Consider the following 17,230-nt stretch of genomic DNA (forward strand, 5'->3'; position numbering starts at 1 on the left):
ACTCACCAGAGTAATATATTTTCATTGTTACATTCTACATGAGTTATAGTTTCAGGCTTGCAGCTGATCATTACAGGAGGCAGTGATATAATGCATATGGTTGCAAGGCTCCTCTGTGGGAGTTAGTGCACAGTAAGTTATGATGAGAACTTGCTAACTCCATGGCGTAGCTGTTCAGGTGCTTTCAGACCTGCAAGGAAGCGTAGGCCACTTTGCGGCAAGGTCCCTTGCAGGAAGGCACTGGTGACTCAGGAGAACCAGCACAGAGAACTGGTGAAGGATGGCTAATCCATTGCTAGCTTGGACTGTAGCTTACTGCATATTAACTTTCTCATGCAGACCAACACCTGCTGAAGGTACCCAAATGGATGAGAATTTTAATCTATCACCACGCTAGTGAGCATAAATGCATTTATGCATACAGATATATATGTTCCTTCTGTGTTTGATATATAAATATACTTGATTAGTGCAAAAGCAATTATAATGTTGCACATAGATACCCTCCTGTTCTTTTTATTATAAATGGTATGTAAGAAGCTTAATCGGGAAAAATAGTCATGTAATATTTCTATCATATTTTGTGTTTTTGCAGTGAGAGAAAAACGCAAGAGTCTCTATATAAACCACGTAAGTGAAAATGCCTCGCTATGCAGCTTTCTCCTTGTTGTCTACATGATACAGTAAATAAGAGTTATCACACATTATTTCCATATTGGTGAAAGGGTGCTGATGCTTCAAATGTCTGTTCTGCATCAGGGTTCAGAAGTATAGATCTCGGCTATTGAGTTAGTGGAATGGATCTGTTCATTTAAAAACAGCTTCATGCTCACAACCAACGTATGTAGGTAACTAGTACCTGACACAAAGAACCACACACATTAATATGGTTTTCAAAATTCTTACAAAAACTCTCAAAACTTGAAATTACATTTGTGTGTAAGTTTGCTTTGGCAGAGAGCTGCAGCATTTGATATTTATACAGAAGTTCTGAACTGCCTGAACAGTGTTGATGCAATGTCAATGTTGATTGGTATGTGGTGCATGCTGAGTATGAAGATGGGGTTTTGATACACTTGTGGACTCTGGGTATTTTTCAGTTCAGTTCTCTTCTTTTTGAATCAAATTCTTGGGGAAGCTGAGAGCAAATCCCCTTTAGCCTGATTTGGGACGGGACCAGGCTCTTTGCCCCAGTTAATTCTGTCTATACTACTGAAGCACCTGGAACCAGCGGGGTTCCCAGTATGTTAGGCTTTGTGCTGAAATACCTGGAATCACGCCTCAGTAAAAATGATGAGGGAAAGAACTAATTTTCTTCCAAATGGTATTTGCCTTTAGGGTAAATGGGGAGAAGTTCTCAAACTTTTCTTTATCTGGAAATGTAGGCCATAATTTCATGAATTATCTTTAAGCCAGTACAGCTGTTGAAAGAAGCAGATGTGGCTCATGGCCTCTGCATCCCTTTGTGTGGGGGTGAATGTGCAGCTCCAAGTAAACTGAACTGGGGCACAAATGTAGGTAGAGTCATCATGGCTAAAACCTAAAATGGATCAGCTCCTAGATGTGATTCATTCCAGGCTTGTACCTGCAGAAGGAGGGGGAGCCCGGGAGGCAGAATGAGCCGCTGAGTGGGGTGAGAGGCAGAGCTGCTGTGTTTGTTGGCAGAACTGGTTTGTGCTGAATATTTCTGAAACTACTGCCTGGCTTCAGAAGCAAGCTCAAATTTTCATTTTCCCAGGAGTTAAGAGTTTGAGAAGTCATGAGATACTGTGAGGCTTATAAAAGCTTTAAAGTTGGCCCCACCAAGACTAGTGGATATTCTCATTCTCAGTGCTTCTCACCTTCTGTTCCCGTTAAACATTTCCATGGTTTACAGTGCATGTGAGGGTGGTTTGCAGTGCAGTTGTATTGTTACAAAATTACTTGTAAAGTACTGGATTCCCACTAAACTTAATAATGTGTGCTCAGTAACTTGCAGCATGCTTTTTAGCCTCAGACTTGGAGAGTTTAGTACCAAAGAAATAAACATTTAGACACTGCAAAGCAAGTTATTAACTGTGTCTCTGTGACAGTGCAAGTTGTGTCATGAACTAAATTCTTGTGTATCCTGAATCTCTTCATGTCATGTAAAAGATGGATTCTGCATTAGGCAGACTGCGGGTGGATTCCTCTGGTGGATTGAACAAAGATGACCACCACAACTGCTGCTGGAAGCACACTACTGCAAACCCTGGTATAAAATATTTCCAGGCAATGCTGGACTTGTTGCAGAAAAGGGAAGGGTAATCACGTCACTGAGGAGTTGTTAGAGCTCAGGATGGCAGCTTATGCAGTTGATACCCTGAGCACTACACCTCTTCCTATTTTTTTTTTTCAAGTATCTTTCAAAGCATTGGCTAAGGTTGCAGCAATGTAAACTTCCCCCAGTAGTCTGGTTTACTGCTACCTTAAGTCTGACTTCTTAGTATTTATAAAGTACTGCTTCTGAATTACAAAGCTAAAAATAACCTTAGGCAGCTCAAGTCCTTACTATGTCTTTCTGTGTGTGTGTCCTTTCAAGTCAGTTTTTTAGCCAATACCCATAGATAAGCTATATTTTCAAATTTGGCCTGTGATATTCAAGTTGTTACTTTGGCACACCTGTGAGCATTAATTCAGCATCTCCTAAATGTCCAGTCTGCTAAAGCTGGTGCACAAACTGGTGATAATTTTTGAAGTGGTTGCTGTGGCTTTTATCTGGGAACTGTGCTTAGGTTTGTAGACTGCAGGGAACCATTGTTGTTTTCCAGACTGACTTGTTTGAAGAAATTTGAGGGAATAGTTAAATTTAACAATTGTATGTTGCAAATTAAGGATAGTATTTTCATGATAAGCTATAATATATGTTGTGTCCTATTGGCTGATCAGTTCTTTTCCACCATTTTTCAGTGTGTGTCAAGTGCATTTCTAGCAGGAGCTATTGCTACTCATCTGTTTCCGTGTTGATCTGAACTTTCGGGCCCCCACATCTGCGCTGCAGGAAACAAGCCAGAGGACATAAATTTTAGAGTGTTGTTTTGTCTTCCTTTTACAACAACTCCTCACCATAATGCAGAACTCTTCTCTTTTTCCGTAATGTCATCTTTTTTTGTTGTTTTATAAGTCTTTTATATTTATTCTCCTTTTGTGGCAAATAACCAAGATGAGCAACAAAATATTTTTATCCTTTTGTGCACTATCTTACTGGTTCTTTTGCAGGCAGAATTTAACATCCCCAAAATTATCAGGGTGGCAGACTAGCAAGAGAAGTATCAAGAAATGTTGTGCTTTTTCTTCTTTAACTGCTTGTCTAGTTCTGGTTTTTAATAGATCAGAATATTAGTTTATATAAATACAGTTTCAAAATGTTACATATGAAAAAAAATCTATTTAATGAGTTAATATTGACTCTTTTTCATTTAAAACCATGCTTTCTCAGTATGACAACACCACTGTTCCTGTCTTGCTTGCTCTTGTTTGTAGAATATTTTCCTTGACTGAATAGTTTCCTTTCATCTCCAAATACAAATAGTGAGTTCCCACTTTGATTTATTGCACTTCGTCAAGGGCTGGCAGTTGTCAAGTTTCCAATTCACCTTGTCAGTAGGTGAGATGGGGAGGGGAATGAAGAAAGATTTCAGGGCCTTGGGACAGTCAGTGAAAAGAGGCTGAGGCGCAAGTGATTTTTCTCTTCCCTCCTTCCATTTCTGGGTGACTACGTGGGATGGAATAGAAGAATTCAGTCCATAAATGGTTGGCTACAGGACTGGTGCTACAGGCAGGGTTTGGATTATTTGGTAACAGCTGGTTTTATAAGACACCAGTCCAGGCAGTAATACATGGGAAAGTTTTATCTCACAGGGGCAAAAGGATACTAGGACAGGAATTAGCAGGGCTCATTTGGACAGCTTTAAACTAGATTAGAAGGGGGATGGGGTTGCCGCTGGGCTTGCATCAGTGGGGCAGCACTGTAGAATTGATGAAGACTGCGAGGCCTCCCATACCCCTAGGGTGAAATCGGTGTGCTCGGCTCGCTCTCTGAAATGCTTGTACACCAATGCGTGCAGCATGGGGAATAAGCTGGAGGAGTTAGAAACCTGTGTTCGAGCAGGAGATTATGACCTGGTGGCAGTTACAGAGACATGGTGGGACAGCTCACACGACTGGAATGTGGTCATGGATGGCTATGTCCTTTTCAGGAAAGACAGGCCAGCCAGGCCTGGTGGTGGAGTTGCTCTTCACGTGCGAGAGCAACTACAATGTATTGAGTACTGTCCAGGCACAGATGAGGAGCCAGTTGAGAGTCTGTGGGTGAAAGTTAAGGGGCAGGCTGGCAGGGGTGATACTGTTGTGGGTGTCTATTACAGGCCACCAGATCAGGGTGAGGAAGTTGATGAGGCCTTCTACAGACAGCTGGGAGCAGCCTCACAGTCACAGGCCCTGGTTGTCATGGGGGATTTTAACTTCCCTGATGTTTGCTGGAAGGACTACTCAGCCAGCCAGCCACAGTCCAGGAGGTTCCTCCTGTGCATTGATGATAACTTTGTGATGCAAATGCTGGATGAGCCACCTAGAAGAGGAGCACTGCTGGATCACGTCCTCGCTAACAAGGAGGGTCTGGTTGAAGCAGTAAAGGCTGAGGCCTGCTTTGGCTGCAGCAACCATGAGATGGTGGAGTTCGGGATCTCCTGTGGCAGGAACAGAATACCAAGCAGAATCACAACCCTGGACCTCAGTAGGGCCAACTTTAGCCTTTTCAAGCAATTGCTAGGGGAAATCCCATGGGCAAGGGTACTTGAAGGTAAAGGGGCCCAAGATAGTTGGTTTGCATTCAGGCATTGCTTCTACCAAGCTCAAGATCAGAGCATCCTGACATGTAGGAAGTCAAAGAAGGGAGCCAGGAGACCTGCGTGGTTAAACAGGGAACTGCTGGACTAGGGAAGGTGAAGGGGGAGGAATGAAAGGAGGGGTGACAGGGTGCCGTGGAGAAGCTGTCGCCTCTCAGTCTTTCCATGGAGCCCAGGGAGACAGACGTCAGGATGATGCTGGATCCTTTGCAAAACTTCCAGCGTCCTTGTCAGTGCTGGAAGTTGCCTATGTACAGTGTACCTGGCGTGTTTGCTTTCTTCCAGCCTATTTGAATTTCTAAGCAGTTGCAGCAGACTCTGCTTCCCTTTCCTGTTGAACTGGCAGTTGTTTTTTGCTACAGCTTTAATGTTACTTCAGTGTGCACTTGTCTTTTAATCTGCTTAGTCAAGCTGCTGAGGGGGATAAAGATGCAGACTGAGATAGAGGTGTTTCCTTTTTTCAGAGAGGAGAGATTGCATCAATATCTCTGCTTGCACAAGGAAAGCAAACAGGAAGACATATTTCATGTTTTTGGGGGAGGGGAAGTGGAGAAAAAGTGAATTTTTTACTATTGTTTGCAGTAGTTAGTTCTTTGTACTGGGTGATTATTTTTTGCAGGGGAAGGGAGCAGGGCAGGGAAGGAAAAGTTGTTTTCTCCATCAAATCTTTCTAGAAATTTTTCCCTTTCAGACAGGATGAAAATGCTCTGTTTGCCAATGGACTTTCTCTTCTTCTTGACAAGAAATGGTCTTATAGTTGAATCTGTGTTTATGAGCAGTAATATCTAGTAAAAATAAGGGATATTTTTTGAATATTGGAATATTTCTGAAGGAAGATAAAGGGAAGTAATATCTGTCCCCTTCTCTTTTTTCTTCTTTTCTTTTTATTTTGGAGACCCTTCAGCTTTGTAGCAACAGATTCCTTTCACCATTGCCTTATCTAGCAATCTAAATTATTTAGCATCTGGACATGACTTCCCCTGTCTGCTACCCAGTAACTGCATGTTCAGATCCCAGCAGACTAATACTGGTTTTATCATTCCAAATAGGAAAACTAACATCTTTGTATAGATCAACATTTTTTTTCAGCATCCTGCGGAAAGCTTCCTGGGCATCATTCATGTCAGAACCTCGGTCCCTGTAGGTGACCCTGCAGTGATTCACATCAGGACAAACTGCTTCCCAGCGGCAGCCCTGCTGATGGGGGCTACTGGAGAACAGACGGGCCTTTTGCTGTACTTGGTGTGGCACAAGCAATTTCTGTGAGCCTTTTTGTGTGCTTGAAATGATGTATGGTATTTGCTCCTGTGTAGCCCCCACATTTTCCTGTCAGAGTGGCTAAAGAGGCTGTCCTGCTTCCCTGTTGTAAAACTACTAGGCATGTGACTGGTAATCAAACACTTTCAGCTAGTGGTTATAAGAATAAATGTGGTACATGCTGAAGTGGGAACATAGTCTGAAAGGTGCTTTAATCCATGAAAAATGCAAAGCACAACATAAAATGTGAAATTTTATTTTTGTGAAGTGCCTGAGGCCGGCTGCTGTAAAGGTTTATAATTACTGTCCAAATTCCTCAAGATATGTTAATTAACATTCCTTACTCGAAGAACAAGATAAACTAGAAGATAGATTAGAGGCTTCTCAGGTGCTCTTGAAGCTCTCCTGGAGATTGCTTAACCTGGTCTTTGCTCCTCTCCATTGCAAGATCACAGAAAGCAGGTCTAGAGGGGGGTCCTTTATAGGCCATCTGACCCATCTAGCAGATTCCTTCTACTGATGCCATTCTTAACTGGTACAGTTTAAGATGCTTTTTCAGGCTTCCAGTAAATTAGAATCAACAGGTTTTCTTCAATAGCTTGCTTAAACTTCCTGTTTGAAATGTTTTTCTAAAGTCTTTCAGCCCCTTGCTGATCTTCCTGTCCTCTAGAGTGAAGAATTTTACCTCTCCTATCAGCCTCAAGGCAATTAGTTATATGAAGTGGCAAATTTTAGTAGGGGGAGGAACAAAAAATAACTTTTAAGGTGGAATGAGAGCACACAGGAGAGTTATTTTACAAGGTTGCTATATAGTACTTGCTGTGCTGGGAGCCTAGTGAAGTCCCTCTGGTCAAATTGCACAACACTGGCAATTATGCGCTATGTAAATATAAGCCTTTGAGCTGCTTTTAGTGTTCAAAGAAATATTTAATCTTTTCAGATTTGTAAAACAGGGTGCTTTATCAGTGGCTAAGTAGGGCCTGTGTGTGCTGCAGGAGAGTTTCCCAGTGGTTGCTGAGCCCCGCAGGAGCTCGGGGGTGCTCTGACATAGTTTGCTGTAGTTGACATGATTAAGGACGAGCTTGAAGAACAAAAAGCTTGCAAGTACAGATCTGGTCTAAGGCATCAGTTTTGGACATTATCAAACATGGGTGAGACTAATCAACTGAGGGCAAGGTTGAATCATGTCAGAGACTGATGAGGTACAATGGATATTACTTAAGAGTGGTTGGACTAGGTCTTTTTTTTATTGTAAGTGTTGACACAAAAAGGTAAGCATACAGTGGTTCAGTTTCCTGTAGCTTTTTTGCAGGTGAATGTACCCATATCTAGCCAATAAGTATAGACAATTGTGCTGTAGTATCAAATTATGCAAGATGAAAATAAATGCAGAGCTGTGCAGAGAATTGTGTTGCATGGCTTGCTTGATTTTTGGAAGCACTTTGTTGACCTGTAAAATCGTGTTTCTTCTCTGAAAAATGTTGTCAGCACTAAATTATGTCCTGAAGCAACACAAGATCCCCAAGATAGGAACCTCCGTTTCCAGGTCAGAAGTAGTCCTGGTACTTTTGCTTGTTGCTATAGTTTGGCTTCTTGTGTACTTCTACATGGCAGTTTCCCATTAGAGTTTTGGCCACCCTCTGCTGCCTGCAAGCTCATGGGCATGTCTCCCCAGATGGGTGCAAGCAGGCCTCAGTTTTTCCATGGGGGGGAAATACTATTTAATAGTACCTTTTAAAATCATGCAATAACTTACACCTGGTTTGATATAAGAAGAGACAGTACTATCATTATTTAAGACAGAAGCTGCAAATTATCTTGTGATGGACAGGTGCAGAACATTTAAAAAGACGAAAGCTCCTCTGCCAGGCTGGAAGCTGACTGGCCGAAGGCCAGTGCTGGTACAAAAGCCGTGGAGCTTCATTAGGGACGTGTTGCGCCCAAATGAGCAAATCCTGCTGAGCACCAGGGCAGAGCGCCACGCTGGGGGGGCTGGAGAGCTGCCAGGACAGAGCCGGCTGCTGCCCCTGCTGCTCGGCTCTCAGTGGGAGTTTTGGTCAGTACACACCCGTCCGTTAGACAATTCTACTCAAAACCACCCTGAAATGACTATTTCAACAAACGAAATAGCAACACGCCCCCTTTCCCCACAAATTTAGGTTTAATTTCTGAGTGATTCTAAAATGAAGGCTGAGCGAAACGAATCCTTTTGTGTATTCTCATTGTGAATTAGGAATTTGTTGTGATTCCTTTCATAGGAGATACACAGAAGCAGCTCTGCAGAGCTTGCGTGATTTTGATGGCAAACGCAGCCATTCTATTTCTGATAAGATGTATTTTATATAAACTTCAAATAAATCATATTGTTCAAACATCTTAAAATAAGCACGTTTTGGAAAGTTGTAAAGTTTCAGGATGGAGCTGGGAGAGAAAAATAAAGCATTGGTATTTCCTCAGTACTAGCTGTGCAAGGGGGGAAAAGTGCTCTTTTTAAGATCTAGAAACACCTCGCATTAAATTGAATCTTGATCTTAGAGCTTGTTCTGTAACACATGTGAAATATTAGCAAGTTAAAAATAATTTTTTTCCATATGTATTTTTCTGTAAAGACAGGATTTCTGCAAAACAGCTATTATGTATTCATTGTAACCTATATTGCCAGCATTTCTTAATTAACATCTTTGGTTGAAACAAGAAAAATGGCAACTGCTTCTGGAATAGAGCCATGAATCCTCTCCACCAAAAGAAATCGCAAAATGGTGGAAAATTGCTCCAGAATTCATCTCAAGAGTTTGTTCAATCTGGTGTCTTGCCTCAGAGCATCTAAGATATTCCTGGTGTGTTTGTTTTATCTTTTCTTTGCAACTTTCAGTGATGGAGATTCTGTCACTGCTCAAGTCACTCAAGCTGTCTCTGCCATTAGGAAAAGGTGATAATTTAGGGCGGGTATCTTTTTGCCATCATCGCCGCTCATACATTCAAGGCCAGTCTTACTTTTCCCTAGTTCAATATAAGCCTGCTCTTTCTTATCCCATGCATAATGGTCATGGAGAACAACATTACCTTCTTTGGAACTCCCTTCAACACAATGTAAGGCCAATATTGCTGCTTTGTTCCTGGAGAAAACCTCTCCAGTCTTTCAGTTTTTCCTTCTAAATAAAGTTTTTCAAACCTCTGATTAATCTTGCTGCTCTCTCCTGTTGACTCTCTGAAATCAATTAATATTTCATGAAATACAGTGGTCAAAACTGGACATAATATTCCAGCTGAGCAGAGTGGAAGGGTGCTCCATCATGTTGTATACACAGTAGCTCTCTTTAAAAATTCTGTATGATTTTTTTTTTTTTTCCAAAAAGAGATCATTTGTTGTCATATGATCCGCAGCTCCTTTGATGACAGCCTTGGCAGTTGCTTGCCATGTTGTATTTAGACAGATGGTTCTTCTCTAAGTGTACAGCCTTGCTTCTGTTCTTCATGGATTGCAGGGATATACTTTTGTGCAGACCACTTCCCAAATTTGCCAAGATTGTTCTAGATTGTAACCTTGTTTTCTAATAATTTTTTTTAGTCCTCCCCAAGTTAATGCCAGCTGAAAATGCAGTAAAAATACCTTGGTCTGTTTTCAAAGTTATTGCTCAGTATTTTGTATTGAGTAGACCAGACCTCTGTGGAATGTCCCTTACTTCAACCTTCCAGTTTGAAAGCGATCCCTGGGTAACCAGAGGATGGTTTTCCAAGTAGTTTTTACGTACCATGTTTTCCTTGTTCTGACCTTCGGGCAGTTTATGTGAGATGGGAGTCAGAAGTCTTGCTGAAGTTGAGAAGCATGACACCTACTGAGTCTCAGCTTGGGTACCAGAATATTACTCCTGCAAGTTAAAGTACATTTAAAGTGAATCCCACTTCATGACAATGAGGTGATTTTCATTTGTAAAGAAAATATTTGCAATAGCAGAGATTGTCAAGGCTCCACATGTGTCCTGTACTTCCCCATGAAGGTTCACAAAAGGAGTGGTACCCATCCTTTCTTTCCCTCATATCAGCCTTAGTGATGGGGAGAACAGGAGAAGGATCCCATTAATGTTAGAGGGCTTGAATAATTTCTTCAAAGGGTCTATAGTCTTTCTCAGCTCTTTTAATTTTGCTTGCTCAGAGCCCGTCTCACTTGTCTAAATGGAAGTTTTTTGTGGTCAGATGTGACGGATTTGAAATGCGAAGGCAGTAAGCCTTCGTACGGATTTGGGTGGACTTATTCCATTGGAGTGGCCACAGAAGAGGGTTTCTGTACGGGACAGTGCTGAATACTGAGGGTGATGCTCAGTAACCTCTTTGTCCTTTGCAAGGATGGGGAGGGTTCCTGTGCAGCTTTTTATGGCGGTTCAGACAAGTTTATGTGGCTGAGGTGTGGGACTTGGGGTGTCTTTCAGCTTAGTCAAGCTAGAATATGAAACTGAGAGTGTTTTCCAGTAAATAGGAAAAGGCAGAAGATCTGTTACCTGGCATACCATATGGCTGCAGTTGGATGTCAAGAGGAGAAGCTGGGAATGTTGATGTACCGATAGGTTAGGTGTTCACATGGCACAAATGTATATATATACCCAAGATAGTAGGTTTATACTTGGCACCATCTTCAGACTGGGAGAGGTGCCTCTGCCTGCCAAGTTGTTATGAGCAGAAGTGAGGTATGAGACACCACGTATTTTTCTGAAGTGTGAAAAGTTCTAAGCCTGACGGAGTGTGATGTGGGCTGAAAACTGTGGAGAGTTCTCTGATGTGGTAGTTCCAGGAATAAGGTGCTTGGCTCTAATTATTGACATGTATCAAATGTTAGAGTGCTGTTTACATAAGAAAATTTAAATCTGATAGTGGTGTTGCTACAGAGTTGTTTTCTGTTCGTTACTCATACTTGCCTTGAATGAATCCAGTCCATCTATCTTAAATTTTATCTAAGCCTTTAAAACATGTTGACACATAAAATGTAGAATTAAAACTCTCCATGTGCTTTCTTTTGTTGTTGTTGTTGTTTTTTAACGACACTGAAATGTCTGTACCTCTCCCTTTCTTTTTCAACCACTAAACAGTCTCATTTTCAGCTGGTTTTAAGTTGCTTTCCCTTTGTCATGCCTGCACAAGGTACTCAACACACTAATCCACAAATTTGAACTAAGCTGTGATAGAATAAAAGCTGTAAATCACTGGTCCCCTAGTCATTCTTTCTCTATACAGCAATGCTAGATAATACATTTTATGGCATTAATGCTTCCAGTGCTTCTAAATTTTCTGTTTCTTGCCTTGCTTAACATATAATAGCTTGGAAGGTAGATGGATTGGGAGTATTACAAAGTACCTTTCCAAACTCGTGGAGAATTTTTGAGGGACAATAATTTTCGTTTTCTCAGTAAACTTTTTGGCTTCCAAGAGAAGCAGTTCAGCCTGCAAGTTTGTTGGTCAAGTGAGGGGCCTTGATAGAATTTGTTGGTAAGCTTCCAAATCGTTTGAACATTATGTTTCTACAATTGTAACAGCTTCAGATTTTATTTTTTTTTTTTCAATTAACAGGAAACTTTGAATGCTTTTCCACTCATAGCTGGGAAAAATAGAAAGATGACTCAGATGTGTGTAGGTTTTACCAGCAGTCTGTCTGTTCTGTATCGTAATGAATGCTGCCTGTGGAAAATGAGATGATAGTGAGATGATGAAGTGCTGGCACTTGTAGTAGTATCTGTTTTGGAAATGAGGCAGGGGAAGATGTACTGAGGTAGGAGTCACAGGACCATGGTCTAGATACTTGTTTGCTCTGAGCAGGTCAATGCCTGTGGATTCCACCACTGGTGTCGACATTGGTCTCTCCATTGAAACACTGGACACATGCATTGCAAGGCACGTTAAATTTCCAGGTTGATGTGCCAACTGAGTTTTAAACCTATTCTTTTGTAAGTAAAACATGTAATTTGACTGATCTTAACTTTCCTGACACAGGTTCTTGGTCAAATTATTCACTAGTGCAGGTAGAATAAGCAAGGATAAAGTCAAACAGCATTAATGACTGTGGCAGCTATTAGCTGATATGATGAAACTGTTCTCTTTAGACCAGTGGAGTGTTGGCTGCTCTACACAGCTGAAAGAGAAGGCCTGTCAACAAAAAATACTTGGAAATAAGTACTGTTGTCAAATGCCGTTTTGCTGCTGAGCTTTCCAATGTTTTCCTGCGGTAGTGCAGAAATAGCATTGAAATCTGTCGAAAACTTTTTCTATTAAGAGATCTATTTCTTTTTTATTTGTATATCCACTTTCTCTTACATCCTTTGATCAATTTTCTTCCTGTCTAATAATCTGATCTTGATTAATTAATTTTTCTCAGTTTTCTCTGTTGGTTTTTAGAGGTTTAAGTAGTTTTACTGTAAAGACCTCTTTCCCCTACTCCTTTCTGTCATGATTGTGGGGTTTGGGTTTCTTTTTTTAGTTCTCTTTTCTCCAAGAATGGTTTTATATTTGTTCCTAAATCAATTTCATTGTTAACACAATTTCCTTTTCACTCTTTCACTTACTCTTTTGGTATGAGGATAGAAACACAGGCCTTATTCATCTTTACAAATGTGTGTATAAATTAATATTTGAGCAATTCTGCACAAAAAATTTTGCATGATTTTGGGGAAGGAGGGACAGGGGAGATTAGGACTTCAAAACATGAGTCAAGGCTCAGGTGGGGATTGTTGTGATTGTTGCACTGGTCATTATTTCTGAACTTTCTGAACTACTTCAAAACATGATCACATTACTGTGTGCGTCATTGTGAGAGACGGACAAATTTGCTTTTTTCTAAGTTCTTACGTCTCCTCAGAAAAATGCTTTGGTGTTACATAATGGCCATTGTTCTTTTGCATGTTTTTCATAGCATCCTCCTGGGCAGTTGAGAAGGAAATACAGTTCCTGCTCTACTATTTTCCTGGATGACAGCACAGTCAGTCAACCAAACCTCAAGTATACCATCAAATGGTGGGTTTTAGAATTTCTTTTTTGCTAGAAATTACATTATGTATATGTATTTATGTATAAATATTTCTGAACCATTCCTAAGCAAGCTTCAAACGTTTTAGTTTTTGAAGCAGTAAATTTATTTCATCTAGTCATGCTCCAGAGGCAGTGAACAGGATGAGCAAAGGGTATTACTCTTATTTTAAGTCCATGCAGAAAAAAACCCTCTCAATACTGTATATCTCAACAGAAAGCAGCAATTAAGGATCTCAGATTCCAGCAGCTGAAATCCTTGTGCTTCTGCATTTGACTGGGTACCTGCTTTGGATTAATTCTCAAAATTTACTTGGGTTCTTATTTATTCAGAATTTTGGAATTATCTGAAACTGAAGAGCTCTTTCCTGTTCATGAAAAAATGCTCATTTGCTAAGCTTTCCTTCCAGTTTTCTGTTTGAAATGGAAATTAATTGCCTCCAGATTCATCTCCTCATTGAGTACAAGGGCACTGGCAGTTTATTACACAGCAGTGGGGAACTTTGTATGTGGAGCGCACATGGGCTCGCCCTTGGGTGATGTCTCAGATGAGCATTTCAGGTTTCACTGGTGCCTTTTTACATTTGGAGAGAAATGAAATTGATATTTATGGGGTATGGTTCTTTACATTTTGTACAGTAAGGGGAAAAAATGAGAGAACAAATGCTCAGCCATTTTATGCTGTTTGTTTATTATGATTGCTGATATACTTCCTTGAGTTGTTTGTAGGATGGTTACCTTCGTATATTCAAATGCAAAATTTATTAAGACAAAATCAGTGCTACAGAGATACTTACATGAGAGGCAAATGTATTCAGGCTAACACATCCAAAGCAGTTTGTAATGCTGGTGGTCACTAAAAACATTCGTAATTTTTCTGTTTAAGGAAAAAAGAAAGGAGTGGAGAGTGGAGGGATTTGCAGTCAGGCTGCCACCTAATTCCTCATCAGCTATTTCTACCTGAAATATAGTCCTGCTTTTCCTCAGGTTTCTTTAACTAGTAACTTACAAATAATTCAGATGAACACCGGAAAGTGGGTTTTGTGGGTTTTTTTTGTTTGTTTTTTCCTTCTGGAATCTCATAGTCTTCTGGTCTAAAATCCTTTGCATGGAGATTTTTGTAAGTGCTGCCTTCTGGGTGGGTTTCGTGTCCCTTTTTGCATCAGAACTGGGACTGCCCATGGAAAGAGGAGATGGGTTCAGCTGGCTGCAGCAGCCAAGCAGCATTTTCAGTGGGCCACGGTGGCCAGCAGCAGCCTGGAGAAAGAGGAGCCAGACAGATGAGCTGGGGGGGATCAAGGTGGTGACATTCAGGGGGACTGGGGGTTGCCTGGGGGGTGGGAGCTGAGGGCAGGAGTGGGTGCTGGGTCAGGATGGAGGAGCTAGCGCTGGGTTGGCTCAGGGAGGCGTGTGGGGCTGGGACCAAGGGGTGGTGGCTGCAGGAGGTCAGAGGGTTTGCAAAGGGGTTGTGTGGGGTGAGAAATTGGACTCTGGCCCATGAGGCCTGTGGCTGAGGAGCCTTTTCCTCCTCTTCTCTCCCGTCTGGCTGCACATTTAACAGATTGAAGGGTGGTGAGATTGCAGGATTATTGCTTTGGTAGTACAACTTCGTTCCTTGCCCTCATCCTGGCAGTCTTTGCAGATAAACGACTGTTGTATGTCGGTAAATCGATGAGGAGTGTGTTTCGGCCAACTTACTTATTTCTTCTGGGTCGTGTTGTGCACTGGTGTGTTTAAAATATTAGTGCACCTACCGGAGATGTGCAGCGTCAGTGGGATGGCCCGGGCAGGGTGTTGGAAGCTCCATAAGCTCCTTCCCTGCACACAGAGTGAGTGCCGGCTGACCCAGCCTCTGCAAAGCACAGTGGAACTTGGATCTGGGTTAATCTATTACAGCACTGAAAGGCTTTCAGATTCTGATATAGACTTCTAAATAGTAAATATTTTCTAAACTTAATTTGACGTTTTGTTGCAAAAACAACCATATGGGCATCAAGCGGAGCTCTGCATGTAGATTCTTGCATCTGTTTTCATAAGTGAACTGGAGCTGCAAGTGTGTTCCTAGGGACATAATTTAAAATTTAATTGTAGGAGTAATTCATTTTGGGAATAGCTTTCAGTCAAATTAAATTCATTCATAAATAACGTTTTTTTTTTTCTGTTTAGTGAGGACTGTGTCCTTTAAATATCCATGGTACACTGTATCTCTAATGCCTTAAATATGTCTCTATAGAAAAAATCAAATTTCAAAAGCATTTATGATCTAAAATCTTACAGTGCAGCCAGGTAAAAGCTATAATGCTCATACAAAGTTACTAAAATGTATTTACTTGCAACTAAGAAAAAATATTTTCTGCTACGTAGCTGTTCAAAAAAAAAAAGGAGGGGTGCAAAATAACCAAACCTGAAATAATTTAAAATTCTACTAATGGGGTAGCTCCAACATATTGTTTTCCTAACACACAGTATGTCAGTTTTTGTGTAAAAATTCTGGAATAAAATTACAGAGCAAGCAATTGACTCTCTTAAAAGGCCTTTTATGGAAAGAAAAGCGGGGGACTTTTGTGTCATTATAAGACATAAACATCTTACAGTGAATCACTAACAAAACAAACTATCAACAAATAGAATCAGTGAACTCCCTCCTCCTTCCCCTTTAGCTTTGGCGAAGGTTTATGCTGCTGAACAAGCGGGGGATGCTGGTTCTGCTTCATCCCATAGTAAAGCTCTGTCACGTGTAGAGCATCTGTCCTGGGTGATGCTGGAGTCGTGAGCTGGAAACAGGAGAATAACCATGAGAAACCATGTCTTAATTTTCTTCAGTCTCAATTGTGAATAAGATCAATTAATTGTATACGTAATTAAAATCTTAGCTTTCTGTTAATATAAGGATGCATTTTGTCTTTGTGCAGAATGTAAACAGAGGTACTTGAGTGTACGGTTGACAACACGGGAAATGCTTAATGCACCAAGTTGTTCAGGGAGTCGGTGTTCCTGAATTAAAATAAGTAACTTATTGCCGTAAAACCATAGGAGCCTGGTATTTGCGTATGGTATGTTAGTAACTATCTAGAAAGACAGGCAAAAGTTAATGGATTTAAATACAAAATCCAAAGCCAATGGTGCTTAAAATATTTCACGTTAGCCTGTCAACATTAGCAAACAATAAAGAGAATGTCCAAGTGATGCCTTATCTGCAGCCTTGGAAGGCAGTAGGAGTTTTAGCATGGACTTAGTGGAGCAGGGCATTAAATGGAAGGTATGTGCAACTTGGTATGTGGAATATGAGTATTTTTTTAAGGTTCTTCATTACTACTGAAAAGGAGGCACTTGGAGTGTGCCGAAGAAATAGTATAGAATTGTCTGTTTACAGCAGTTTTCCTAGTATGTAACAATAAACAGAAGAAATAGGCTGTTGAGCATAGTTTTTGTCATGCATTGTGCTAGGTTTTAAATTTGCTTGTTAATATGATGTATAATATAATTTGACAGTGCTGAGATATTAACTCTGTATTTTTCTTTACAGTGTAGCTCTTGCAATATATTACCACATCAAAAACAGGTATGTGAATAATTAAATCTTGAACTGAATATATATTTACCCAAAACAAATCAACTACTCAAACCCTAAAAATCCATGCACTGTTTCTTTCAAAATGTTTTTGGGTAGTAATTTTCTTATTTCCCATGTTAGAAATTAGAACTGTATTCTTTTGTGTCTTTATGTATATTATATTATATTGCTTAGAAAAATAAAAGTTGGAGGATTACATACCATAAGAATCTGGAAGTACAGTGCAGCGTTGAAAAACGTGGACGACTCAGTGTTTGGCTTTATGTGCACTGGATGCTTCTGCATTGTTCTGTATCTTGCAATTACATATAGAGAAGCCTGAACAGTGTTTTTCAGATTTATTTTTTGAGGCTACACCTTTATAAAGTTAACTGTGTAAATCAGTGATCAGTTAATGTTAATAGATTTTGAAATTTAAAAAGCAAAATTACACAGTAAGAGAGACATTGTGAATAGATGTAGTTCAAGATGCCTCAGAAACAGAGCAAGTCCTGCCTTATCTTTTCTGGTGCAGTATGTGCTAGAT

General features: G+C 40.5%; 1 protein-coding gene across 3 annotated transcripts in view; it reads left to right on the plus strand.

The window, feature by feature from the left end:
- The window catches only part of CCNY (cyclin Y), a 122,549-nt gene that overhangs the window by 75,734 nt on the left and 29,585 nt on the right, over window positions 1-17,230 (plus strand). For 2 of the 3 annotated variants that reach the window (XM_065831172.2, XM_065831173.2), the window contains 3 exons: window positions 596-630; window positions 13,018-13,118; window positions 16,657-16,692. In XM_065831172.2, the coding sequence (XP_065687244.1) occupies window positions 596-630; window positions 13,018-13,118; window positions 16,657-16,692 (172 nt within the window). The remainder of the gene's footprint in view (window positions 1-595; window positions 631-13,017; window positions 13,119-16,656; window positions 16,693-17,230) is intronic. The other variant, XM_071805302.1, reaches the window with a different exon arrangement.

The sequence above is a fragment of the Patagioenas fasciata genome, chromosome 2 (assembly GCF_037038585.1).
Source record: "Patagioenas fasciata isolate bPatFas1 chromosome 2, bPatFas1.hap1, whole genome shotgun sequence".
NCBI lineage: Eukaryota > Metazoa > Chordata > Aves > Columbiformes > Columbidae > Patagioenas > Patagioenas fasciata.